This window comes from Coloeus monedula (genome assembly GCF_965178545.1).
Source record: "Coloeus monedula genome assembly, chromosome: 3".
In the NCBI taxonomy this organism is placed as follows: domain Eukaryota; kingdom Metazoa; phylum Chordata; class Aves; order Passeriformes; family Corvidae; genus Coloeus; species Coloeus monedula.
In genome coordinates this window covers 12,108,106-12,134,122 of record NC_138783.1, presented here as the reverse complement: position 1 = coordinate 12,134,122, position 26,017 = coordinate 12,108,106, and the positions used below count along the sequence as shown (strand labels likewise).

At 41.2% G+C, this 26,017-nt stretch overlaps 1 protein-coding gene across 2 annotated transcripts; it reads left to right on the top strand.

Annotated features, from left to right (window-relative positions):
- Positions 1 to 37: 37 nt before the first annotated feature.
- On the top strand, positions 38 to 18,816 carry LOC309571559 (protein EURL). 2 transcript variants are annotated; one of them, XM_082279180.1, is made up of 5 exons: positions 38 to 96; positions 494 to 623; positions 13,068 to 13,583; positions 16,682 to 16,744; positions 17,801 to 18,816. In XM_082279180.1, exons 2-5 carry the CDS (start codon positions 500 to 502, stop codon positions 17,959 to 17,961), a joined length of 864 nt encoding a protein of 287 aa, XP_082135306.1. In that variant the 5' UTR covers positions 38 to 96; positions 494 to 499; the 3' UTR covers positions 17,962 to 18,816. The 2 variants fall into 2 exon arrangements, with proteins under 2 accessions (XP_082135306.1, XP_082135307.1); XM_082279181.1 differs by lacking the exon at positions 38 to 96 and adding an exon at positions 120 to 136.
- The last annotated feature ends 7,201 nt before the right edge of the window (positions 18,817 to 26,017 follow it).

The following is a 26,017-nucleotide window of genomic DNA, read 5'->3' as shown; positions in this document are numbered from 1 at the left end:
GCGGCCGGAAGCGGCGGGCGGTGCCCGGCGCCGAGAGCTCCGGCGGCGGCGGCGCGGGCGGGCGGACAAAGCGCAGCGGGGCCGGGGCGGGTGGCGGTGAGCGGGGTCGGGATTTGGGATCGGGGTAGGATTAGGGGTAGGAAATGGGGGAGAGCCGGGGATATCGCGGTACTGGTGGTGGCGGGGCGCCCGCGCCGCTGGCGCGCGGAGGGAGGGAGGGGGCAGCGGGCAGCGATGATGGAGGTGGTGATGGAGTTGCGGGGGAGCAGGACGGGATGGGACGGGGCAGCCTCCGGGCGAGGGAAGGGGGAAGTCTCGGTTCGTGCCGGCCCCGCTGTGCGGCCTGGCCTCAGTTTCTCTAAAGGGAAAACTTTCCCGGGACGCTCCCGCCCTCGTTCCGCCCCTGCCCTCCCCCTCCGCGGGCGCGGAGCTGCGCCCGAGCGGCTCCCGGAATAACCCTCCCGTCCCTTGTCGCCGCCGTCCCCCTCCCCAGGGCACTATGAACGAAGAGCAGTTCGTGAGCATCGACTTGGACGATGACAACATCTGCAGCGTCTGCAAGCTGGGCACCGAGAAGGAAACCCTCTCCTTCTGCCACGTCTGTTTCGAGCTGAACATCGAAGGTAAGGTGGGAGCAGGAGCCATCCTGGGCCAGCCGGCCGGGGCCTGAACGCAGAGCCGGCTCCTCTGAAAGCTTCCATCGAGTCGCAGGTTTGGAAACGTGTATCTGTAGAAAGTTTTAAATCAGTTTGTTTTCTAGCTCGTTTCCGGTAAAGGTGGGTGCTGCTCCTCCAGATGTGAAGGTGAGCCCCCCTTTCCAGAGCCTCTGAAATGCCCTGGTGTTTATTCTGTCTCCTGGCATTAGACCTCTGATGTTGAACTCGGGATCTGAATCACGTTCAGCCTTTATTCAGCGGGTTTGCTCAATAATTAGAGAGGGGTCTATAAAGCAAGCTTAAATTGCAAGTTTTAAAGCGTAATATTTGGGGTTTTTGGAAGCAGATCACGTTGCTTTCACTAGAAGTACTCGGAATTATTTTTTGTTTTCATAAAGTGTTGGTATGTGTAATATCATAAAATGAGGTTCAGTATTAAAGCTTCCTAAGGTCTTCAAATTGTAAAGTAGGAATTTTGGCCATCTCTTAAAAGACTAATCTTGTAAAACCATTTTGGCCTCCAGAATAGTATTTTTAAAATTTTAAACTTGTTTTGGCGAAGAATTTACCCATCTTGTTGCTTTTCTTCATGCATGAATGAGCAGTAGATTATCTTTGTCCCTTTTTTACGTCAAATTGCTTGGCGTTGGAGCAACAAAGTAATTTCTTCCACTTACATAGAGTGCTCTTTGCCAATTATATGTGGATAGGACTACCTAGAGTGATTTCTGTTGCTGTGAGGCTATTGAATATGAAGATCTTAACAGTGTTATGTGATTAGTCCTGTATCTTGATAACGGATAGTAGACTTTTGTTGCTAGTACAGGCAGTGTATTTCAATCTGAACCATGCTTTGGTATTTCAGTAGTAATTGCCATGTTTTATGCTTTTGTTTAGAAGAGACATGCCTGTGTACTTGCACTTCTTGTTAAAACTCAAGAGCAGCTGTCTAAACTAAGGCAACTGGTCAGTCTGTTTGACTTTTCTTATTGCTTTTAGACTTCTCAATATGGAGAGAGGCTTTTTCTCTCTCTAGGCTTTAAAAACATACTGACACAATGATAATTAAGTACTTCCATTACATTACTAATCTAGTTTTGTTTTGAAAGTGTTGAAAGTGGTAGAGCACATTAAAAAATTGCTGGATGGTTCCTGTGTGCTGTTGTTTCAGATAAGGTGTGGATTTGTCAAAGCTGCTTGTTATGGCTGTGACTTTACAAAAAGATCATGTGTTTTAAGTGGAATAGCTTTTTTTTTTGGCTCTAAATAGCCTTGATAGTAGGAAAGACTTAATCTGTGCAAAGCAGACAACTTTGCATAATCTTCTAAATTTTCAGTTAATTTTAAAAGGCGGCTATTTGGAATAGAATAGTGATGAAAGCTCCCCTGAAGTTATATGAGCCATTGCAATCTTTTATTTTGCATAATAAAAGTATACATATCTTTGATCATTGTAGCGTCAAAATGCCTCCATTTCTGATAGTCTGTCTTTTGTGTGCCACTTTGAAAAGATGTACTGTTACTGCTCATAGGGAGGGGAAACTTAAAGGTGGCAGAGGCTGTGTCAGTGACTTTTTATGAAGAGCCATTTTAAGACTTTTTAGCTTAACTACTGCATGAGTCAGCGCTTTACCATACCTATGGTCACACTCATCCTACTTTGGACATATCTCTACATTCCTGTATTTTTTTGTGACAAAGACTGATTTTTACACATCTAAAATAAGTCTTTTGGCAGCTCTGGGTGCAGCATGAATTGGATAATTCACTAAAGCACAATGTTATACTGGATATTTTCATACTGACCTTCTGGTTATGTTTTAATGGAGTTCAGATGCATTATAACTTGTTGAACAGAATCAGCTGCAGGTTGAATCAACTCTTGTAGATGTGTTATCCCACACTTACAAATAGGTGTCGATCTCACTGGTAGTTTGTCTTTTTATTTAGCATCATATTTAAAACTGCCAGCAATTAAAACCCATACATATATATTAAGTATTTCAGGAAGTGAACTAGGCATTTCTAAAAAGATATTCATGCAACAGCTAGGACAGGCTTGCTCATTTTCGGTGTTGATGTGCATGTGGAACTGCTCCCTCAGAGAAGCAGGAAATAGCTGCTGGTGGAGAGCAGGCAGGCTATTAGTCACAGCTCAGCATCTTGCAGGATGCTTGAGTACTCCCACTGTTTGCAGCACCCTGTTAACTTCCATGTGTTAAGTGCTGTCTGACTTAATTGGAATGTATGGCACCTCTTCCATCTTTCCTGACCGAGCAGTTTGCACTAGGAGCTGGGTCAGGATAGAAAGGAACATTACAGATGGATGTGCTTGGCAATCTTAGGTTTGCAGTTGGACTCAATGATCTTAAAGGTCTTTTCCAACCTAAATACTTATGGTTTGTAAGTCTAGGTATGAAATTCTGGAAGTAGGTTTCCCAGTTTTCTTTTTTTAGTAGGGCATCATGTTCAAATGCTTTAACAAAACTGATGAGGACAATTGTGTTTCCCCTCCTGCCAGCAGCATCTGACTGCTTAAAGCTGGACATGGCAAATCCATGCACTGGGAACTAATGCAGCTGAACCCGCCTTGAAACAGACTTTCTCAGGTGTATATGAGCAAAACACTACAGAAATGTAATTTACTTAGCTGCACTTAATTACAGTGTAATCTAGTGATGGTGAGTCTTTGCATCTCCTGGCATCTGTGAGTTCAGCAGCTGTACAGTTTTGCCTGTGTCTCGATGGTGGTGTTGTTGATTGGCTTGGGTCAGTAAGAGGAGGAATTAGAAATGGGTGACTTGGAGACCATCCCCATCTGTAATAATGACTTCTATCTGGATTAATGTTGTGGCATGGCTCAGCCCTTACTTGCCTGACACTGGGGTGTTTATTTGTAACCTTTATTATATTTGCACTGTAGCTTAGTAACGTTACATAACTGAGGGGGAAAAATTTAGTTTCTCTTATAGCTCTGTAAAGGATACTGCTATACAGAAAGCTTAATCTGTGGACAGTCTTGATTAAATAACTGTTGAATTTCTGAATAAGGAAGTCAGTTACCGTATCATAAAACCTTTGCTTTTATCAGATATCAGGTCTCCATCATGATATTTTTAATAGTAGATTTTTAGTCTTTTTGTGAAATAAAATGAGCTTAACCTAAATTGTGATTATGCTTCTTTACCAAGTTCAGTGAAGTCACAGAAACTGCTGGTTTGAGTGCAGTTGGGAGATCAGCTGTGGTGTCTGTCCCAGAATTTATTCAGGAGTGATATATATGGATTATAGGATCTATTTCTCTGAAGCTGTCTGAAAGAGTGGTAGCAAGGGGAGACGAAAAGAGAACATGGGCGTTGGAATAACTAAACCCAATATGCAGGTTTAAACTTAACCCTATTAAATGTCATCAACCTTTCTTGAACGAGGCAAGAGCAACGCGCCTCAGGAGAGTTTAGTAGTTCTGGTCTTCAGTCTAAAAGGGGTAGGAGCAATGTTTCCTTTTTCCTGGAAAGGACTGTATTTTTTTTCCTGTTGCACTGGCTCATCCGGCTCACTTAGAGGATTCACAGGCAGGGAAGCTGAGTGGACTAAGACACACATAAATACTTCTGTTGCCAAACTAGCTTTTGTGTCTGAAGGATCGTTGTCAGGTGATTTAACACAACAGAATGCTAATGTGCTTCTTAAAGTTTAAAATACGAAAAGTATTTACGTGTGAAATACTAAGCATTTTGAGAAATGAAGCTGATTCTGGACAGCGTTTGTAAAGTTCTAGATGGGGTTTAGAATATCCTGGTAGGGTGGATCTGCTGGAGTTTGATGTTGGCTTTTGTTTGCTTTGTGCAGATGAAGTGAACATCAGAGATCGTGCATTGTTTGTTTTTCTGAGTAGGTGTCACAGTAGTAATCAGGGGATTGAAACAGGAAATGTTTTAAATTCATACGTGACTGGTTTTGCTTCAGGCAGGAAATCACGTGTTGGGTGTTAGTTGAAACAAAGTTCTTCTTTTTAATTTCATCAGAATATGAGAAAGTGATTAACTGAGCTCTGCTAGCAGAGATACAGTACTAACAACAGATCTGCAGTGATACCTCGAGGGTGAGGAGAACGCATGAACACTCCAAAATACACACGTGTACATGTATATAAACTGTCTGTAAATGTATACATCAACAAAACAAAATCCTCTGCCTGAATATGGTGTTTTGAAGCTCCACTTGTAGTATTTCCAAGTTGTGTATGCTCCATCCCTAGAAGTGTTTTAAGGACAGGTAAGATGGAGCTCTGAGCAGCCTGGTCTAGTGGAAGGTGCCCCTGCCCAGGGTAGGAGGTTGGAATGAGATGATCTTTAAGGTCCTTCCCAATCCAAACCAGTCTGTGGCTCTGTATCCCATGTCTCACCCCTCACCCAGCAGCAGCCAGAGGGTCCTGTCCTGTGCTGCTTAGAGGTGTTCAGGTTTCTTCCCATGGGAAGGCATTGCACACAGCAATGTGTCCTGGGATGCTCTGGACACCTGTGGAAATCCCAGCTTCAACATCTTAATACTTAAATGTTTTTGTTCGAACATCAAACTTGGAAGTCTGCAATAATTATGACTTACCTTTACATTATTTTTCATAGTGTATCTGTCTTTAACTGGGTTTATGCTGGTATTTCTTAATGCAGAATTATTTAAAAACCTGACGTTTCCTCACATTCAAGGGTTGTAATGGAGACAAACAGTAATAGAAGTGGAAAATCTGATTGTTTGAGATGATTTTTTACTCTTTTGCTTATCTGGTGCTGCCAACTACAGTACCATCTTGGAGAATGCTGGCTGACAAGCAAACTGGCTCACTTCCATTTCTGTTTAGAGCTGAGCAGCTGAATAGCAAATGACAGTTCCCATCCCAGGTCTTGTAATACAAGAGACAATGTGTAAGTACTGGGCATCCATTCCCCTAATTTATGTTGAGATAGTTAGGTTTCCATGGTCCTTCGAAGTGCTGATAGACTCAGCTTTTCAGGCAATTTCAGCATCAGGTTAGTGCATCTCAGTTTCCAGGCTGACCAAGGATGGTATAAATAAGTCTGTCTTACCACATAGCTTTTTTCCTGTTAAGGTCTATAAAATCTTGTATAATATCCTCATTCTGTGTTCATTTAAAATAAAAAAAAAAATAAAATGAGGGGGTGGGTTTAGTTGTTGCAAACTGTAAACTCGAATTTCACTTTTTTCCTTTTTACACCCTACAGAAGAATATCTCACTGCAATAAAATGTGTTGTAAGGTGTAGTTGAAAGAATTGGAAATTGCTGTGTAATTTAATTCTGTTCCAGAATATTACACATCCTTATTTTTTCAGTGTTAATGAAAAGATAAACAGTAAAATAGATTATTCTGGTGATAAAAGCTAAAAATTTCCATCATTGCCCTTTAGACTAGACAGATGAGAACTTGTTTCAAGGTAGCATTTGCAGGCCAGGGGTATGACTCATTTCTGCAAACTTGAATGGACATGTGAAATTAGCTGCAGTTTCCACTAAAGCTCAACTACATATTCAAGTCTGAACATGATTGGAGATGCTTTTCTTGCTCTGAAAGCTTATTGGGTACCACTGAGTAATGTCAACCTGTGGGTCTGGTTCGATAAGTACATTTTTGCATTCTTAATGTGTAAATCTAGGAGGTTTGCCCATGCAAACAAGATAATTGAGTATTTACGTTACCTGGCATCATCCAGACTACAGAAATACTGGCTCATGACTTCCACGCTCTTCTAGGTCTGTTTAACTGATTTTTCTCACAAAGTATGTGACATAATATTTTCTGTAGTAAAGTTTTCATCAGAATGCATTGCTTTGCTTGATACAGGAGCAAACTCTCTTAGTGAAGTAGTTTATACGGAACATGACTCTTGAAAATATATTTAAGGGGCCAGCTGGATCTCTGTTCTGTCTAATATAGTATGTCTTTGCTCTGTGCTAAAATATAAATGAGCTGATAGAAATGAAGTGGGAGGTGATTTGTGTGCACACTTGATGTATGGAAAGTACTGGCATTATCATATGAAAGCAAGGAGAGAACTTTAATTTATGAACAAGATAATATCTAGTCTTTACAAAGTGTCTGGTTTTAGAAGTTAATGAATGGCACTGGCATTTTCTTCTAGCCAGTCTAATAAATCATAAGATTTAACTCTCAAATGAGATTGCATGTAAACCCTTAAAAATAGCAGTTGGTTTTACGTCTTGTCAGGCAGATGTATTGGAGATACACATTGCTAATGATCCTGCTTTTCAGTGTTGGCAGAATTGTACAGCTGAAGGATATCAGTTTTCCCCACCCTTGTCATTTAGACATGTGGATAACTTGTTGTCTTAGGTTATCATGGACTGCTTTTGTTTCATGTATTTTGAACAGGTCTTGGGATATGCTTTTCTGAGACCTCCCCCTCCCCCCCTTCAGCACTCTTGGTAAACAGCCTATACAGCAGTGGCTTAAAATAGACAAGAACGTTTAATGTCATGTGAGGCATTTCTGTGTGCTGCAGCTCTTGGCCCTGCACGCTAGGTAAACCACACTTGAGCTCATCTGAGCATTGTGTTCCTTGTGGACACTTGCAGATGTCTGGGAGCTGTTCCATGAGCTGGCTGAACTTCTCTGTTTACACAGTGAGGTGGACAGCTGAGGGGAGCAGCAACTGGAACATTTCAGAACACACAGTGAAGACCAGGGTTCTTAAAGCGGGCAGGCACAGGCAAGGGCTCTTGCTTACTCTAGGATTAAAGGGGAAGAGCAGAGGTGTCTGTCACAAATCTCTCTGGAGGTCACTATTTCAGATGAGGTGAATTGTGCCTGAGAAGCATTTCTTCACTGGCTGTGAAGGCAGGTCTCCACAGCCAACTCAAACTGGAGACAGAAGAGATGGTCAGGTATAAATCTTACCCATAAGTATTTGTAAATTCTTTAAAGGGGTTTTATGTAACTAATGGCATAGTACAAACTTGTCATCGACTATTCATGTGTCTAGAAGTATTCTTGTTCATCTTATATTCAGGGGGGATTTTCCACTTCAGCTGCTATTCACCATTTCAAAAACTAGTTAGTTTCCAGCATTACATTAGAAATTGCTAAGAAGGCAATGCAGGTTTTCTTTAAAGTTATTTCCAACTGATTGAGCTGAAAGACCAAATAAGAAGTTTGGTTGTTTTTTTAAAAAGAGAATAACAAACAAATGAAAAAAACCCACTGTTGAAGATAAACAAGTAGGCTAATGATCACTGATTTATTTTTTCTGTGCAAACATTTGTGAAGGAATGTGAAATAATCTTGGTATTCAAGAACATTCATTTTGAAAAGGACTTGTTGATTACTATTATAATCTCCAAATAAGACTATTCTAGCCAGCTTTATATAAACTTGAGCAAACATTTCAATTTAGTTCTGTATCTTTGTAATGAAGAAGAGTTATACATAGCTCTCAGTGAATCAGTTGCAAAGGCAGAAATAAGGTCTTTGTAGGTTTCTTACCCTCAAGAAAACGAGAAAGCAAAAAACTTTATTATGACGGAAACTCATTTACTTTCAAGTACAAATGCCTTAAAATGGGGTAGGATTTGTTGAGAGGTGATTGCACACCTGGTTATCTGGTAAATATTCTCCCTGTTCTCTACTACTTTACAGTTATGAATAAATAGAAGTTACAAAAACGTGTATTAAACTGCCTGATCCCTGGTCATGCATTTACAAAAGCACTTTGTAGGAGTGGATTAGGAGTCATGTTGACTGCCTGCCTTGCATAGCTTAGAAATTGAAATAGTCGGGGTTCAGGTTAAGGTGTTTTTTGCCTAAGCATTAGGCACTTATGTAGGAAGTCCTGTTCTTCAAGTCAGTATACAAAGATATTGTTGAGTGAAGTGATACATTCATATTTCGTATAGGACACATGAGTTACTAGAGTCAGAAACAAATAATGGATTGTAAGCACTTACACCGTTTCATGATTTGTTTGGAGGTTTGGCATTAGCCTGTGAATCAGGTGCACTTGAGGAATGATTTCTGGCATGAGCTTGTTTCCTAATAGCATCTGTGCTGTCTTAAGTTTGTTAGATGTGGTCTTCTAGATATTAGTAAATTTTGAGGGATTTTTTTCCCCTACAGATTAAACTTTTCTACTCTGGGTGGTTGTGGGCTTTTTTTTTTTGCTTTTTGAGGGTTTTTTTCTTTCTCTGAAAAAATAAATATGAAGCCTAGGACATACTTGGACATAGTCTGCAATCCTGTTCTTGGAAAGTAAGACAAGGAGCAAATGTACACATACCTGCTGATGGGGGGGAGGAGGAGGGAAATTGATGGGTTTATGATTGCAGACTTGAAGAACCAGACAAAAAGTAAGAAAGATTGACGTTGATATTGGCAAACAGAAATGTGGAGACAGAACTGAAACCCTGTGAAAGTCCCCGAAACTCACAATAGCTGTTAACCAAAATTACACTGTTGCTTCTTGTTTTGTACAGAAATCTTGCCGTGCTTTATTCGTTTCTTTGTGTAGTGTTGAATAAAGTAACGTGTGTTCTAAAACTGCATCATCTTTATGTATCACTTGGTTCACTCCAGCTCACCCGATTGTAGCTTTTTCTGCAGTCGTGACGAAGGAAAAAATATGAAGTAATCTGAGTGAAGTATGAAGTCTTCCCGACAAGAAATGGACATCTTTTCTGGCTCATAAAGCTGATGGTATTGCCCTCAACAGAAGGATTTGTTCCAAAGAACCATACCCTTACTTGCTGTAATTCTGGTGTGTGATTGCTAGTTTGTGCTGGCACAGCAGCTGGTGTCCCTGCTCAGCTCTTCCAGAAGGTTATGGCTGATGTTCTCTGCGTAGGAAGGTACTAATTGTCACCTTAGGACAAAAGAGAGATTGATGGTTGTTTTAGTTTTGTGTGTGTTTGTTACAGTAAAAATCCAAGGCAATTATGTGAAAGCTGAAGCAGTTCTGTAGCAGTTCTGTACAAAAGTGGTTTGGTTTTGCACATTTTCAGTTCCTTACTTTATTCAAGATTCCTTAGGCAAGACCCCTTTTGTTTTTTTTCAGTGGAGTAAGAGAAGGGGTAGGATGTAAATTCTGGTCTTGTGTACTTGGAAGTGTTTTGCAATAACATGCCCTAAGCTCAGAAAGAGGGACATTGCAGCCGATATGTGGCATATAAATAGCAAAGCTTAAACTCTTGAAGTAATGTGGGTTTTTTTTCTGTAATAATTGGTCATTTCAGGCACTCTATTACTGAGTTCAGATAAAACAGATTTCTTTGCGCAGCATGCCTCTAGAATGGGGAAGTTAGCAATATTCAGAACTCTTAAAAGATAAATTCATCAGAAGGAAAGACTTGAATAACCTTGAGCTTAAGACTTGGACATAATTCAGTTGGGGCTTCATAAAGTCACGCTGCACTTGTTCTTTTTTTGTGTAACAGTTCGCGTGTTGGCTGTTTTGTGTGGTCTCATGCTCCTCTCCTACTGGACAAGTCATATTTATTCTCCTTAAAATAATGAAGGAGCCTCAAAGGAATTCCTTTAAAGTGATACTGTCAGTATTCTGTCACTTGCTGTGCAGGTGTGTTTGTTAGGTGGGTTCCTGAGCATTATTGTATGGAAAATTGCGCAAAACATGTTTTTCAGCCCATTGACTGTTTTCTGTAAGTAAAAGAAAGCACTACAAGCAGCAGCAAAGTAGAATGTTGAAGAATCACTTGGGTAAAGCAAATAACATTGAACAAATCACTCTGGTTTTCTAGGGTTTGTAGTGTTGTGAATATATTTGCCTTATAATTTCAGTTGACAGTGTTTGCTTTCCGTTGATGGCTTAAAGATTTACGGTTTCCATTATGCTACTTGAGTTGAGCAGGCTTGCTCTATTTAAATAGTGCTGATAAGTCATGAAAACAAATGAGTTGTCTTTTCTTGTTTTCACTAGAAATGGTTGTTGGGGTTTTTTAAGTCTCTGTAAAGACAGAGAGGGAAAACAGCATTGCAAGTAGGCAGCAGATCATGCAGCACTTAAGAAAAATTGGTGAATATCTGTTTGCTGAAAGAGGTTGAAAGGTATTTTGAAGAGTGGACTGGGAATCTTGACTGCCCACTGAAAGGGGGCACAGAGTGTACTTTACTCCACAACTTTGTTCTTAAAAGGTGCCTCTGGTTAGTTATGTGAGTTTTGTTTCTTCTGATAGTTATCTCAGGAACAGAAGGAACGTCTGTTTTCATGACTTTACCTTTTTTCCCCTGCTGCTAAGAACAAAATAAATTCCACTGCTGTTTTCTTTTATTTTCCACTTTTTTTAGACATTTTGACCCATAAATTGTGTGCACTCTCAGAAACTCAACCAGAAGATAATGGACTTAAGTTTCAGTGCTGCCCAAAGAGTGGTAAATCAACAATTTATGATGGCTACTCTTAGTGTTTGAACTCCCCAGCTTCAAACAGCAGTTACCAGCAAGGAGATAATCAAAATGAAGTGCTTGGATTTGTTTTCACCAGATTCATGTTAAGAATTTTACTTTTCAGATTAGTTTTGAGAGTAGTGTGTGATTTTGTGGTGTTCGGTAACTTAAAACACTGTATCATTTGTTAATCGTTTAGGGTGGGGAGATTAACCTTTACCACAAGAATTTAAGAGGTAAATTAGGAACTGAGAATTGTAACATGTAGCTTTCTGCTAATTGTATGGTAATGTCTCTATTTCCAGATTTTGTTACCTGTTGCATTTAATGGTTTTTCTTTTACTTTAGTCACTTTGAGTAGCTAAAAGGTAAGATGGCTGCAGCTTGGTTCACGTTGCCTAGATTCAGAGGTCCAATTACATTGTTTGTTGGTTTAAATACTTTGGCATTGAGCACTGTCAACCAGTGGGTCACAGGTATATTATTGTTATTTTCAGTGACAAACTTGTTAGACAGGATTGTTTTTCATTGTATTGGGAACCTCCCAAGTAGTATAGAGGGTGTTGAGATAAGTGGCTAACTGTTCATTACTCTGGGCTTGGGTTCTGAATCTACTGTGTAGGTGAATCTGAAGAAAAATAAATATCCCCTGAAGTTGCAGAAAGTAATTTTGTACTAGGGCACTATTAACTTTCTGGAATAGTCATTTCTCATACCATCTGTGTTCACTCACCAACTGTAGATCTTCACAGATTGTGTTCCTTTTTAACCTGTCAATCACTAGCAGTTACTTAGAGGTTTAAGTTACCTGCTGTAGCTATTTGAACAGTCTTTGAGGGAGGATGAGCAAAGAGGAGAATAAACATCTTGTGTGATGTCATGGTTTAACCCCAGTGGGATGGGGAGAGAATCTCAGCTCGTGGGTTGAGACAAAGAGAGTTTCAAAGGGAGAGCAAAAGCTTCCCATAGAAGCAAAGCAAAATAAGGAATCCATTCACTGCTTCCCATGGTTGGGCAGGTGTTCAGCATCCCCAAGAGAGCAGGGCTCTGTCACACATAGCGGTGGCTTGGGAAGACAAATGCCATCACTCCAAACATTCCTCCCCTCCACCTTCTTCCCCCAGCTTTATACACTGAGCATGATGCCATATGGTGTGGAATATCTCTTGGGTCAGTTGGGATCAGCTGTTCCAGCTGTGTCCTTTCCCAGCTCCTTGTGTGCCCCCCGCCCACTCGCTCTCAGGGTGGTGAGAGAGGCAGAAAGGGCCTTGACTGTGTGTAAGCCCTGCTCAGTGATAATGAAAACACTGCAGCACAAATCCAAAACACAGCCCTATATCAGACTGTGATAAAAATTAACTCCATCCCAGCCAAAGCCAGCACACCTCAAATGAATTTCAGGGCCGTTTAATGTTGGCAAGCATCGACAGGATTAGAGCTTGCTTCCCTAGGTAAGCTGCAGGCTTGTATTCGTGCAAAATAATAAACTATGACTGAAATCTGAGTTACATTTGACCACTTGAATGAGGTAGGCCTGCACCCTGCAGTATTTGAGCAGATGGCTCATAACATTGTGCATAGAAGATGGGAGCTTATATGAGTGCTGTCAAAATGCTCTTCAGGATCGTTCTATAGAACTTGCTGATACACATTTGGGTTTATTTTACTTCTGCAGCTTATACTCTTGTGTGTAGGGGTGCTGCAATGCGTGTGGAGTTGTCAATTTGCTTCATCTCTGTCACCATCCAAGAGGCACACGCTGAAGTCCTGCACTAGAGATTATGGTGTGCAAAACGCTTTGCATGCCAAGGACTCCAGCCTGAGGGAAACTTCACAAATTTTGGACTGTGAGGTACCCTTGTTTCCTTCAGTGAAAAGACTGTTAGTAGGAAAGCATCACTGAAGTTTTTGTTTTCTTGGTTGCTTGTGAGTAAAGATTTAAAAAATAGCAGTAAGTGAACTTCTTTCTATTGTGTCTTTACAGGAGTACCAAAGTCGGATCTTCTACATACAAGGTCTTTAAGGGGGCACAGAGACTGCTTTGAAAAATTCCACTTAATAGCCAATCAGGACTGTCCACGATCAAAGCTCTCTAAAAGTCCTTATGCAGAAGTAAAAAATATCTTGAGCAAAAAAATTAACTGGATCATACAGTACGCACAGAACAAGGATTTAGACTCTGATTCTGAAAGCTCAAAACCATCCCAACACCAGCTTTTTAGCTTCAGACATCAGACTGATAGAAAATTACTCCCACAGTTTGACTCCCCAGTACCTAGATATTCTGCAAAATGGATAGATGGGAAATCTGGAGGCATCTCAAGCTGCTCACAGACTCTGCTGGAACCAAGAGAATCCACTGATTTCAGACTTGGTGCTACCTTCTGCTGCAGCAGTGTTTTGTGGTCCAACCGCAACCAAGTCCAGAAAGCTGAAAAAGCTGAAGATGATTCACCTGCCAGTGTTCATAGGAGACATCCTCAGCACAGCAGGGAGGAACGTGAGTATACATCTATTTACACACAGCCTAGCAAGCATGGGCATTCTTTCAAATACCTATTGACCCCTTCACGTCCCCACAGGGCCTTAATGCTCATCCTGAAGTCCAGAGTGTAAAATCTGTGAGGAAAAAGGCTACATGGCTGAGCAAATAGGGTGGTTTGGCTGGTGGGATTTTTTGAATTCTAGTCTTAGCTATAGCCCAATGTGATGCAGGACATGCCTAATTTATGAAAAAAAAAAGTCATTTCAGTATCTTATTCATGGAAGTTGTACAGCCCTGCCTGTGAAGGTGGAGGTTACTCAGATCCTGCAAATCTCTCTCTTCTTGAATTTGCACAGTGCCCTGAGTTACATTTTACAGAGAGCTGCCCTAAGCAACAAGGGAAATTGGATGTCACATAGCAGAGCAAACTTGTGAACAATCTTAATAGTAGCAGACTTTGCTTGTGCATTTTACTGGATTTGTTTTTTCCTTGTGTTTGTTGAGCATAAGAAAATGAGAAGCCCCTTATGCCACCGTGTCCTCTTAAAGGCTGTAGCAGAAGACCTGAGCCATATTTTGATGACTGGAACGATAGTGAAAATAACAGAAAATTAGTTTTCCTGTTGTTTAAGATCACTAGAATCTTTAGAAAAATCTAGGATGTTCTAGTGTCTCTGGAATCAGGCTGCATGAAATAGGTTCCTAGAGGTACATGCTGTTACCATCCTGCTTTTAGGCAGTACTTGGTCCTGAACTGGTGTATGTCCACTCTTACTTTTGTAGATGAGGAAAGTAGTTGGAGAGGGTTTCTGAATTTCAAAAGACCCAAGAAAGAAAGCAAAAACACTGCTAAAAACTGTTAAACACTGTTCCAGGGAAAAACAAGTGATGAAAACCAAGGTAATAATGAAATTCAAATGTCAGAAGAGTCAAGAGAAAGAGGTACTGTAAAAAGTTGGAATTGGCTTCTTTAGGCTCCCATTTTTTTTAACAAACTGACAACTCTGTCCTTGCAAAGCTGAGTCATTTCTCATTCTCTATAAAAGGATTTTACTTAACTGCTGCATGATGTGTCATGTTGCATTTGTAGTGAATTAGTAGCCTTAAAGCCATAAATCAAAACAGATACACTGGACTGTTTGACCACCTGTCCACTGGAGTCATAAACTGGGATTACATAAATCAGGACAGCAGTTAACAGAGGAATTATGAAAGCTTGACCTGGTTTATGGGGTGGTCTAACTGAAGTTAGTGACTTGGAATTTATCTCCAGTCTTTGGTTTCGGGACAGGAACATAAAGCTGCATTGAGCACAATAACAGGTTTTTTCTTCTGTTTTGACTACATAATGCAGCTTTGAGGCATTTTTGCGTGTATTTCGCAGTATTTACCTTTAAAAGACATTCATTTGAAGGCTCTGTGATTGTATAAAGCTTGTATTTTAGATGAAAACTTAGACTGCCAGAATTAGGTACCTTCTTACTGCAGTACTTTCACTCTTAACAACATACCTGTCTACCAAAAAAAGTATTAATGGAACTGTAAATAGCTTGGCCAATATTTCTTTAGAATTTACCTCAGCTGTGGATAGAATAATATTTTACCATTTAAATTCACTGCTTGGCCTGTCTGCCAGATGTCAAAATGTTAATGAAAATACTGAAGAAAGGGGAAGTAACATCTTTCCACTGGGTATAAAAGAGGGAAAAAAATCTTGTCCCTTTTAGCTGTTAATTATGATATTAAATTTGGTCGGGGTTTTCACAGTGTTTAAAGGGTGTTAAAATGTGAGAAGGGACTTTTCAGGTGTATTGATAGCTGAAGGTAGGAAGGAGCACCATTTTACCTGGCTGATGGAGGAGAAAGGTGAATCTATTTCACTCTGAACTGGGATTATGTCTTGAGTACCAAGTCTTAGCTATTGCCAGCTTCTTTGGTTTGGCAGTACTGTCAGCAATTTAACATCCCACAACTGCCAGCTGTGAAAAAGTTTGAAAGGGAAGGATTAGGATAATCAAATAATCCAGTGGGTAGGTAAAACCCATCTTTGTCAGAACTCTGGACTTTAAATTTGCCATGTAGAAACCTTTTGCACAGAGAAATCGCTGAAAAAAGCTGCACCATCGTTTTTTCTCAAGTATGAAGTGAGAGCTTTGCTAAGCTGCAGCAGAAACAGCTTAGCTAAAGTTTAAAAACAGTATTTTGAACTTGCAAGGTCTTAAAGCTTGTGCCTGTGCCCTGTACCCCCTGTGGTGTTCAGATTGTTGCTTTTCACCGTGGTGACAAGGGCATCTCAGCAGCAGGCATGGCACCATGCGTGTCCAGTGCAGGGTTCAGGGAATCTTAGGAAGCAGGCCAGTGCTTCCCTGCTGTTGATCAAGGGCAGTGAAGAACACGTTCACAGCTCCCTCCGTTGAGGTTTAACGTGTGTTTTCGGTGAGGATGATCAATGCACACAACCTGAGATACAGAAGGGATTTTGAATGATACAGAGGATCTTTGAGTTCTCACCAGGAGCACAGAAAGAAACCTGTTTTTACAAGCTGGTCTTCATATCAAACCAGGATTGTCCTTCATCATTTGTCACTGAGATACTCAGTGGAAACTGTAAGTTATTCCTGTGTGCATAAAGCACAAACCTTGATAACCAAAACAGGGAGCCGCATGGTAAAAATTCTGTCAGGAAGCTGTTCTTGGAGGCTGGGAAACAGGGCAGGACTTACCTCAGAATTGTCCCCTTGCCCACAATTAAACAGATGTGCTCGCAGGGGTTACACTGGGGAAATCATGTTTTGCAGTCAGAGGAGGGTATAGTATTTAAATGTGCCAAGCAGTTCTGATTCTGGATGCTGCTGTTTTCAGGGGTTGATTTTCCACCTTTTTGTCATTGAAGAGAGGTCTTTCCAATGGAGTAAATCCTTGTCTGTATCAACATGAAGAAGAGAATTTTCAAACTTTCCTCAAATAACTGATAAATACTGTTGTCTCTGGCTTACTGCCATGCATCTGTTGATTATTAGGATGCAAATAGGAGAAATCTTGAGAAAATAGGAGTCTGCTTAGGGATGCTTATGTGACTTTGGTAATAGTAATAACAGATTTTATTGTTGCAGTGACTACAATGACTCTAGGAGAGTTAAAGCAACTTAATGAAAAACTGCTCAAGCAAATCCAGGGTGAGACTTTTTCAATACTCTTTGTTTTGTGTTTGTTGTGCTTTGTAATAACAAAAGGTCTGTTTATAAAAAAGAAATTTTGATTGCTGTTCTGTCAGTTAAGTTTTTTACTAAAGTCTCTTGTTTTACATGGAAATACATGATGTAGAGAGATTTCTAGGTGCTTTCATGGTGTAATCTGCTTTGGTGCTGCAAACTGGCACAGTATTTTCTTTAAGAATTTGACTAGAACCATAGAATTCTTAAGGTTGAAAATGACACTTAAGATCATCAAGTCCAACCATTAACCCAGCACTGCTAAGTCCCCCACAAAACCAAGTGGTTCCTAAATGCCACATCTCCATGTCTGTTAAATCCCTCCATGGGTGGTGACTCCACCATGTCACTGGGGAGCCTGTTTCAGTGCATGGCAACACTTTCCATGAAGAAATATTTCCTAATATCCAATCTAACTTTACCTGGTGCAACCTAAGGCCGTTCCCTCTTGTCCTGTCACTCGTTATCTGAGAGAAGAGCCTGATCCCACCTGGCTCCACCCTCCTGTCAGGCACTTACAGAGAATGATAAGTTCTATGAGCCTCCTCTTCTCCAGGCTGAGGCCCCTCGGCTGCTCCTCATCACACTTGTGCTCCAGAGCCTTCCCCAGCTCCACTGCCCTTCTCTGGACTTGCTCCAGCACTTCCATGTCCTTGCTGTGAGGGGCCCAAAATTGAATGAACAGGATTTGAGGTGTGGCCTCAGCAGTGCCCAGCACGGGGATGATGGGATGATCTCTGCCCTGCTCCTGCTGCCACACTGTGACTGATACAGGCCAGAGTCAGCTTTGTTCTGAGTTCTAAACTGATCCACCTTGGCTCAGGTTGCCCATAACGAGAAACTAAGCGATCCTGTTCAGTTTGCAATGCATACAAAGCTGGGCTGGACCCAGGAGAAGCAGAATTCCTGTGCGTGCTCCCACTTAAATGCCCTGCCTCTTCCCTAGTGTTGTTTGTCCCTGCTCCCTAAGCCTGTGTCGGTGCAGGGAGCGAGTGCATTGACCCGCTGCTGTTGTTGCAGACGTGTTTGAGGAGCTGACACAGCAAGTCCAGGAGAAGGACTCCCTGGCCTCCGAGCTCAACGTCCGCCACATCGCCATCGAGCAGCTGCTGAAGAACTGCTCCAAGCTGCCCTGTCTGCAGATGGGAAGAGCGGGGATGAAATCCAACGTCCCCATATGAAGGGAGACAGCTTCCAGCCCCCCCAGAGAAACTGTCCCTAACAGCATTGACGACCATTAAGTACAGCTGCACCCATATTTAGAAGCTTTTAAGAAAACTTGGGCAGCTTTCTCTTTGTATTCATAATTTGCGGGAAGTCTTATTCCACTTTGGGTTTAACAAAAAGGGCAAATATTTTGGGTATTAAAATCTACTGTAATAAGGTTTATTCACACTTGGGGATTTTTTCTTCCCATAATTACGCATGAGACTTGAAATGAATTCTGTGTTTTGTTTATAATAAAATTGTTTCTAGCAAAGAATGACCTGAAGCCTGTAAACCTGCCTCCTTCATACAGAGGACAAAATAAACATTTGACTTTTGATCAGGTCAGATCCTGTTACATCCAAGAGAGCTTTAAGAGGAGAACAGTATTAATGAAACTCGTGTTTTCTTATTTATTATGAGCAATATTTTATTATTGAAATTTTATACTAAATAAATATCACTATTTTAGGTACTTTTCCAGATCTCTTTATAAAAATGTCTGAATTACTCTGTGTAACGTTTATGCCTTGTGTATGATTGTTTATCCTTTTTCAGGTCTGTATCTTTCATGATACAATTTTAGAAAGTATTGTTTCCCAAAGAGATGAATTTCACATGTTGAAGAAAAAAAACTCTAGTGGTGTATCACTTATTTTTATCAGCTTTATAACTGAAGGATTTGGTTCATGAGATGTTTAAAAAAAGCACAGCACTTGCTTTAAATTAAGAAAAGAACCCATACTTTGGTTTTAATGCATAGAAGTTGAAGTTGTTTTATATGTGTAAAATTTTCAATGCTGAAAAATAACTTTGATGAAACTCAATAAATTTGTAATACTGCAGTGCTTTGTTACGATTTCTTTATAAAGTTGCATCAGGCTGATAAAGTGGTTTAATTCTGAAATGCAAGTAATAGTGATACATTATAAATCAGAACAGCCTTTGCATTTTCTAAACCTACATCAGTCTACCATGACAAGAAATCTCAGTCTTCGCCAAAAATTCTGCAGGGCTGCATTTGAGTAGCTGAAAGTTGCTGAGTTGCACTGAAAAAATCAGGGGGAGGATGGGATGAGTGGAAAATACAGGCACACACACAAAAAAGTTAAAAGTCTCTGCTTTCAGCTCTTTAAGTAAAGACCTGAAGGCATGAGTAGCATGAAGAAAGGTTTAGTTTTGATTTTTAACTGAAGCTGAGAAATAAGCCAAATTTCAGAGTAGGTTTATTGATTGGCCTTTGTATGGTGATAACTGGGTTACATAGGACAGGTTGGTTTTATTTGTGTTTTTATTATTTTTTATTGTTTTCTTCCATATCCTCCAGCTGTTCCAAAGCCCCCCCACAAATGCATGAGGTCTTGAGTTTGTCTGTGTATTTTGTGTTTCAGGAGGGGAAAAAGTCAGTAGCATCATTGCTTGTGTATGCAAGTGGACTTAGGAGTAAGTGGGCACTAGAAAATCCCTAATTGTAATTGTCAGAAGATGGATTAATCTCCATGTCCAAGTCTGTTTGTAAACCTTGTTGATTCAGTACCAAGGTAAAGATCAGGTGAGAGAAGTGTCACTGAGAAGGACCTGAGCGTCCTGGTGAAGAACAAACTCAGAGCCAGCAGCGCCCTTGTGGCCAAGGAGGCCAGTGGAATCCAGGGATGCATTAGGAAGAGCATTGCCAGCAGGTCAGAGAGTGATCCTGCCCCTCTGTTCAACCCTGGTGAGGCACATCTGGAGTGCTGTGTCCAGTTTTGGGCTCCTCAGGACAAGAGAGGCATGGAGCTCCTGGAGCAGCTCCAGTGGAGGTTACAGAGATGATGAAGGGATGGAGCATTTCTCATGTGGAAAGGCTGAGGGAGCTTGGGCTGTTCAGCCTTGAGAAGAGATGACTGAGAGGGGACCCCATCCATGTCTGTCAGTGTCTGCAGGGAGGGGTCGGAGCATGGACCAGGCTCTGCTCAGTGGTGCCCAACAATGGCACAAGAGACAATGGGCAGAAACTGATACCCAGGAAGTTCCACCTGAACATGAGGAAGAAATTCACTGTGCAGTGACCGAGCACTGGAACAGATCACCCAGAGAGGGTGTGGAGTCCCTCACTGGAGATATTCCAGAAGTGTCTGGATGCAATCCTGTACCATGTGCTCTGGGATGACCCTGCCTGAGCAGGGAGGTGGGACCTGATGACCCAGTGTGGTTCCTTCCCACCCAACCCATTGGAGGATTCTGTTACTCCTACCTGTGAAATGGCCATCGTGCAGTCTGAGGGAGGCTGGATTTAGCATTCCCCAGATGTCTGATCAGACTGATGAGGGTCAATTTCAGTTCAGCTAGATAGTGAGGAGAATTAAGTTATACTTAACACTTCTAGTGTTTGCTTTTGTGGGAATTAAATGTGGAATATCTACATTTTGAAGTCCTTACTATGATTTGAAGCATTTTATTTTTGTTACATTAGATAGGTTATTGATCCAGGCAAGGTTGAGGGGGGATTCTTTTGTTTTTAAGAGGACTTATAATTAGGAATGTTGACTGTGGGGACACGTAAGCCATGGAGAAGCAATTTTTTTTGTGCTTTGCCGCAGTAAGATTGTGACTTGGGGGAAAGCTAAGTGTACACCTGGCACACATGGTGAAAAATTAACTGTATAGCTTTTTTTTCTCAGGCTCAAGTTCGAGAGGGGGTCAACACATACCCCAGTGTCTGTCAGCTCTGAACTGCATTTGCTGCAGCACATCTCTGTAGCCCAGAGGATTTCAAGAGGACAGGCATGGCTATAAGAAAATGTGCAAACCATCACATGTGTGGAGGATTTCTTTCCTCATTGCTTTCCTGACTTTCACTGGAAAATATGTGTGGTGTAAATATAGAGTTAAATGCGAGCTGTTTACCTAGATCTTGCATTAAATTTGAGTTGCTTCCGTATATGAAATGTTGAATCTCCAGTATTCAGGATTCAGTTCAGAGATGGATGTATCTTGAGAGCAAGTCGTAAACAGTCTTTAAAGAGGCCAAGGGGAGAAGGTTTGGATTTGCGAAAGTGGTGTTTGAGGCCATGAACACCTGTCAAATCGACCTGTTGGAGAGAGGACAACAAGATCATCAGAGGGATGGAGCACCTCTCCTATGAGGAAAGGCTGAGAGAACTGGGATTGTTCAGCCTGGAAAAGAGAAGGCTTTGGGGTGACCTAATTGTGGCCTCCCAGTACCTGAAGGGAGCCTACAGGAAAGATGGAGAGGGACTATTTTCAAGGGCCTGGAGTGAAAGGACAAGGGGGAATGGCTTCAAACTGACAGAGAGTAGGTTTAGATCAGATAGTAGGAAAAATTCTTTCCTGTGAGGGTGATGAGGCCCTGGCACAGGTTGCCCAGAGAAGCTGTGGATGCCCCATCCCTGGAAGTGTTCAAGGCCAGGTTGGATGGAGCTCTGAGCAGCCTGGTCTGGTGGAAGGTGTCCCTGCCCATGGCAGGGGCATTGGAACGAGATGATCTTTAAGGCCCCTTCCAATGCAGGCCATTATGTGACTATGATTATAAGATTCAAATACAATCCAATCTGAGAGTCTAACAGTTAAAGTTTACCAGTTTTCATTTGCATTACAAGCTACTGCTTCTTAAAATGGTAGCAAGAACTGGCCAGAAACTGGCACTTAACAGAAGGATATTAATTAATAGTCTCTGAAAACAGGTAGAATTGCTACAGTTTTGGGGGTTGTTTGTTTTGGGTTTCTTTGCAGTTGCTAGTGGTAAAGGGTAGAAACTTAATTCCTTTAACAGAGGAATATATTACAAATCAAATATTCACTGAAACTGAATTTCGAAACCTTTTGTGACTTTATTTGTATTGCAGTGCCTGGAGACCCCAGCAGTGAAAACACAGCTGCATCTGGGGCTGGGTTAGGTAATAATTAAATTCACAAGGAGGCATCTTGATGGGAATGAGATCCATGTGATAGAGCACACCACAGTTAGATCCATTTAAGATCTTAATCTATTATTTTCATGCAGAATCTTCGTTTTTAGGAGCAACTTGGTAACTGCACTAGAAAAATGTTGCTCTCTCTGTTTCCCAGTTTGGGAATTCACCTTGGGCAGGTGTATTCTACTAGCAGCATGGATAATGCCTGTGCTGGTTTCCATGCCAGGAGGCCATGTCCAGAAAGTGGGAACTTGGGGCTTATTGCTGTTTTTTAATTAATCAAACCCTCAGAACAAAATTGATTTTTTTGTTTGGTTGGTCAGGATTATTTTTTTTTTATTACAAATATTTCTGCTATATAAGAGAGTAGGTTTAGATGAGATATTAGGAAAAAATTCTTTACTGTGAGTGTGGTGAGGCACTGGCACAGGTTGCCCAGAGAAGCTGTGGCTGCCCCATCCCTGGAAGTGTTCAAGGCCAGGCTGGATGGGGCTCTGAGCAACCTGGTCTAGTGGAAGGTGTCCCTGCCCATGGCAGGGGGTTTGAACAAGATGAGTTCTGAGGTCCCTTCCAACCCAAAGCTTTCTAGGATTCTGTGATAACACTGTCTAGGTAATGCAACTGTTTCTGTCAAAATGGGAAGTGCTAATTCCATGTGGCAGACGTAGTAGATTGCAGGGGCATTTACATCTGTTTTGCAGCTACAAGATCTAGATACACATATTTAAATATTGGAGTTAATTTTGAGAGAAAAGTAATAAAGCAATCTGCTACTTTCTTTTTTTCAGATTAGCAGATTTCTTATTTTATTTTTTCCCCAGGATTTTGAGTTCTAAGAAAGAATAAAATGTTGTTTCTGGTTTTTACTGGATATAAAATTGATGACATGTAACTGCAACTACACTAAGGAAGCTGCATCTGTAGAAATAGCATTGAGGCTATTAAAGTTGGTTGGGTTTTATGTTAAGGGAACTTCCACACAATAGCTGTGGTTCCAAAACATCTTGAAATCATGATGCTTCTGGCTAAAGAAAGTCAGGGTTTAAATTCATAAAGTCTGCAAGGAAGTCTGTTTTATAAAAAGTCCTTTTTTATTGTGTTGTGTGAAACAGCCCTCTGTTCTTTTTTTTTTTTTTGCAATATTAAATGTGTTAGCATTGCTTGGCTTCAAGTTCTAAAAAATTATTTCATAAGGATGGTATGTTAAGACAGTGTGTTGGAATAAAGGGAAGTAGGAATGCCAGTGGCCATAGCTCTCAAAGTAGATTAAATTCTGCAGTAGAGTGGAAAAAACAAAGATGCTACTAAACTACTATTGTTTGGTAGTGTAATAATATCACAAGTCAGTTGCGGATCCTGTGGTGAAATGAAAGATGGAACTTTACTGGGTTTTTCACCTCCATTTAATTTGTATCCCATAGGGTTCCCATTGCCATAAAGTCCTTAAACCTGCAGGAGTGTCTTGCAATCACTTCTTTATCTAACATCTGCTTAAATGTTTATTTAAAGGACTGTTTTTCTCAATTACTGAGAACAAATTAATTTGCTGGTTGTAGTTATGCAGTTAATTCTTTTCCATAGGCCTTTCCAAAGGTAGCCACATCAGACACCTCCCAGTCCTTGCCTGCAGGAGCATCCTGCTCTGTTTGCTGTCATCTGCAGTCCTGAGTCACCATGAAAAGCCTGACAAATGCCATTGCTCTTCTGTTGGCATGAACAACAACAGCGAGCTCATGGTTCACTTCTCAGTACTGGTAACACCTGAACATTTACTCTCTTCCCCTGCAACACCCTTGGTAACCCCCAAGTTCCTTCCTCACTCAGCCCCTCACCTTCCATGGTTCTGGGCACAGCTGCTTAACCCCAGCTCAGGTGTCAGAAAAGGTACTGCCACGTGAGACTGCGCCGTGACAAAGAGAGGCAAAATTGCAGGCTGAAGTCAGGTTGTTGACAGAGCAATTTATTGGTAGCTCAAGGATTCAGGAGTAGAGCATAAATATGAAAAGGTAGAAAATCAGGAAGAAATTGGGTGTCAAGCCCAGAGCTGGCTGAAAAAGTGGCTACCTGAATACTAGGGAAATGTTCAAAATATGCTTTTTTGAGGAAGATGTTACTTAGCGCTGATGAAAAATGTGCATGATTATTTATAATCACCTAATGGCTAACAAGGGAAGGCTTATGCTGTTCTGTCCTGTTCTCTCATCTACCTCAGTAACTCAGGAATCAAACAGGGCCTTTTTCAGTTCTTTAAAGTGTAGTTTTGGCATTAGGCTAGCATTAAAAAAAACCACATTGTAGCATTTAGTTTTACTCACAACAACAAAGAAATGAATGCAAGTACCTTATTTACTGAGGTGCTGGATTGACGCCACATCAAGATGCCTCTGAGCAAAACCCTCTGCAGTAACAAAAGGCCTACAGAGACTGGTCCTGGAGCAGCTCATATGTGAACCTCTACTGCAACAACTTCAGGATCTTCATCATCATCCTCATTTCAAAAGTGTGCAGTGCTGAGATGAAGCAGAAATAGGCTATGGGATAGAGGTGGCTTTTGCAGTCTAAGTCACATGGGGTATCTGTGTGGCCATACTCACAAAATTGATGAGGTACATTCACATCTATCTATAATGAGAACTTGGGTAAGAATTTTTCCTGCCTCTTATTTGAAAATTTATTGTGGTTTTTTGTGTATTCTGAATACTTTCGAGCCAGTGTGTTGGTTCTGTGGTCCAAGAACATAGCAGCCTTCACTGACTTCTGTTACGGAGAAAAAATATCTCTGTGTATAACATAAATACAAGAGTGTATGTTACAAAGCATGGATTACTGTACCACATGAGTGAAGAAACATGGCTGAAGATTATTAGCCAAGGGTGGCCTAACTTCTTTTCTTATTTAATAACACCAGTCTGGTCCAGGGTCCTGAGCAGAACACTTCCAGTAGTTCCTCTTTAACGTATTTTTTCTTCCTGATAAAGCAGAAAAAATAAGTACTCTGTGAAGCCAAATACCAGCTCTAAATGATAGGACTTCTTTAATCCACCTAAAGCAAGATGAAATTATCAAAAAATAGTTTCAGGGTTTTCACCATTTCAATGATTTTTGCTAATCTGCTAAAAAAAAAAAAATACTGTGGGTAGCCAGTTTAAGGGGATTGGGGCAGGAGAAGCAGTGGTTTTGTGGCTTCCAGTAGATAAAGTAATTAGAATTCAAAATCCAAGGCAGCCAGCCTTCAAAGTAAAAAAATAATAGATGGCAAATTATTCTGTCTAGAGCTGTGAATTGAAATAAACAATTATGGGCTTCTCTCCCCAGATGGCTTTAAAAGGAGATCCTCAATAGATGTTTATGAAAGGTGCACTTTTGAGAATCACTTGTGCTCCTTTCTGCCTAGAGGTTTGTTTGAAGTGCCATCACTTTAAGCTCTTTGTGTAGTTAATCTTTAACAAGGCCTTTTTACAGGTGGCTATAGTTGGTCCTTCAGTGTGGAGGTAAGTGAAGGGATAATACAGTGTCAATCTGTAAATAACTTTGGAACATGCAATATTTCCCCTCCCTCACCAGAGTACAGGCTTCAAGCAACAGCACCCTCCAAAACTGCATCCAAAGCCCCGTGGTCAAGTGAGGGAGGGGATTCTGCCCCTCTGCCCTGCTCTGCTGAGACCCCACCTGCAGTGCTGCATCCAGCTCTGGGGTCCCAGCACAGGAAGGACAGGGACCTGCTGGAGCCAGCCCAGAGGAGGCCACCAAGGTGATCAGAGGGCTGGAGCAGCTCTGCCATGAGGAAAGGGTGGGATAACTGGGATTGTTCAGGCTGGAAGAGAGAAGGCTCTGGGGTGACCTAATTGTGGCCTTCCAGTACCTGAAGGGTAAGGAAAGGAAGGTGAGACAAGGCAAGGCAAGGCCTTTAAAAAGTGCTCAGTGCAGTCATGGGACAAATGCACTCACCTGCGCCACTAACCAGCAGGCAGGTCAAACTCGTCTTCATTAGCCTGAAATCCTCTTGTAAATGTTTTTCCCAGCAGCAAATGAGTACTTGTTTTTTTATTACTATATGTACTCAGAGCAGTTTCATCCAAACTGGCCAGTTCTAAAAAATTGTATTTTTTCTTCATAA

Excerpts from the sequence above, each read along its gene's own strand:
- LOC309571559 (XM_082279180.1), top strand. The coding sequence starts at position 500 with ATGAACGAAGAGCAGTTCGTGAGCATCGACTTGGACGATGACAACATC. Across the intron at positions 624-13,067 it reads TTTCGAGCTGAACATCGAAG|GAGTACCAAAGTCGGATCTT; the intron begins GTAAGGTGGGAG and ends GTGTCTTTACAG. Across the intron at positions 13,584-16,681 it reads TCAGCACAGCAGGGAGGAAC|TGACTACAATGACTCTAGGA; the intron begins GTGAGTATACAT and ends TTATTGTTGCAG.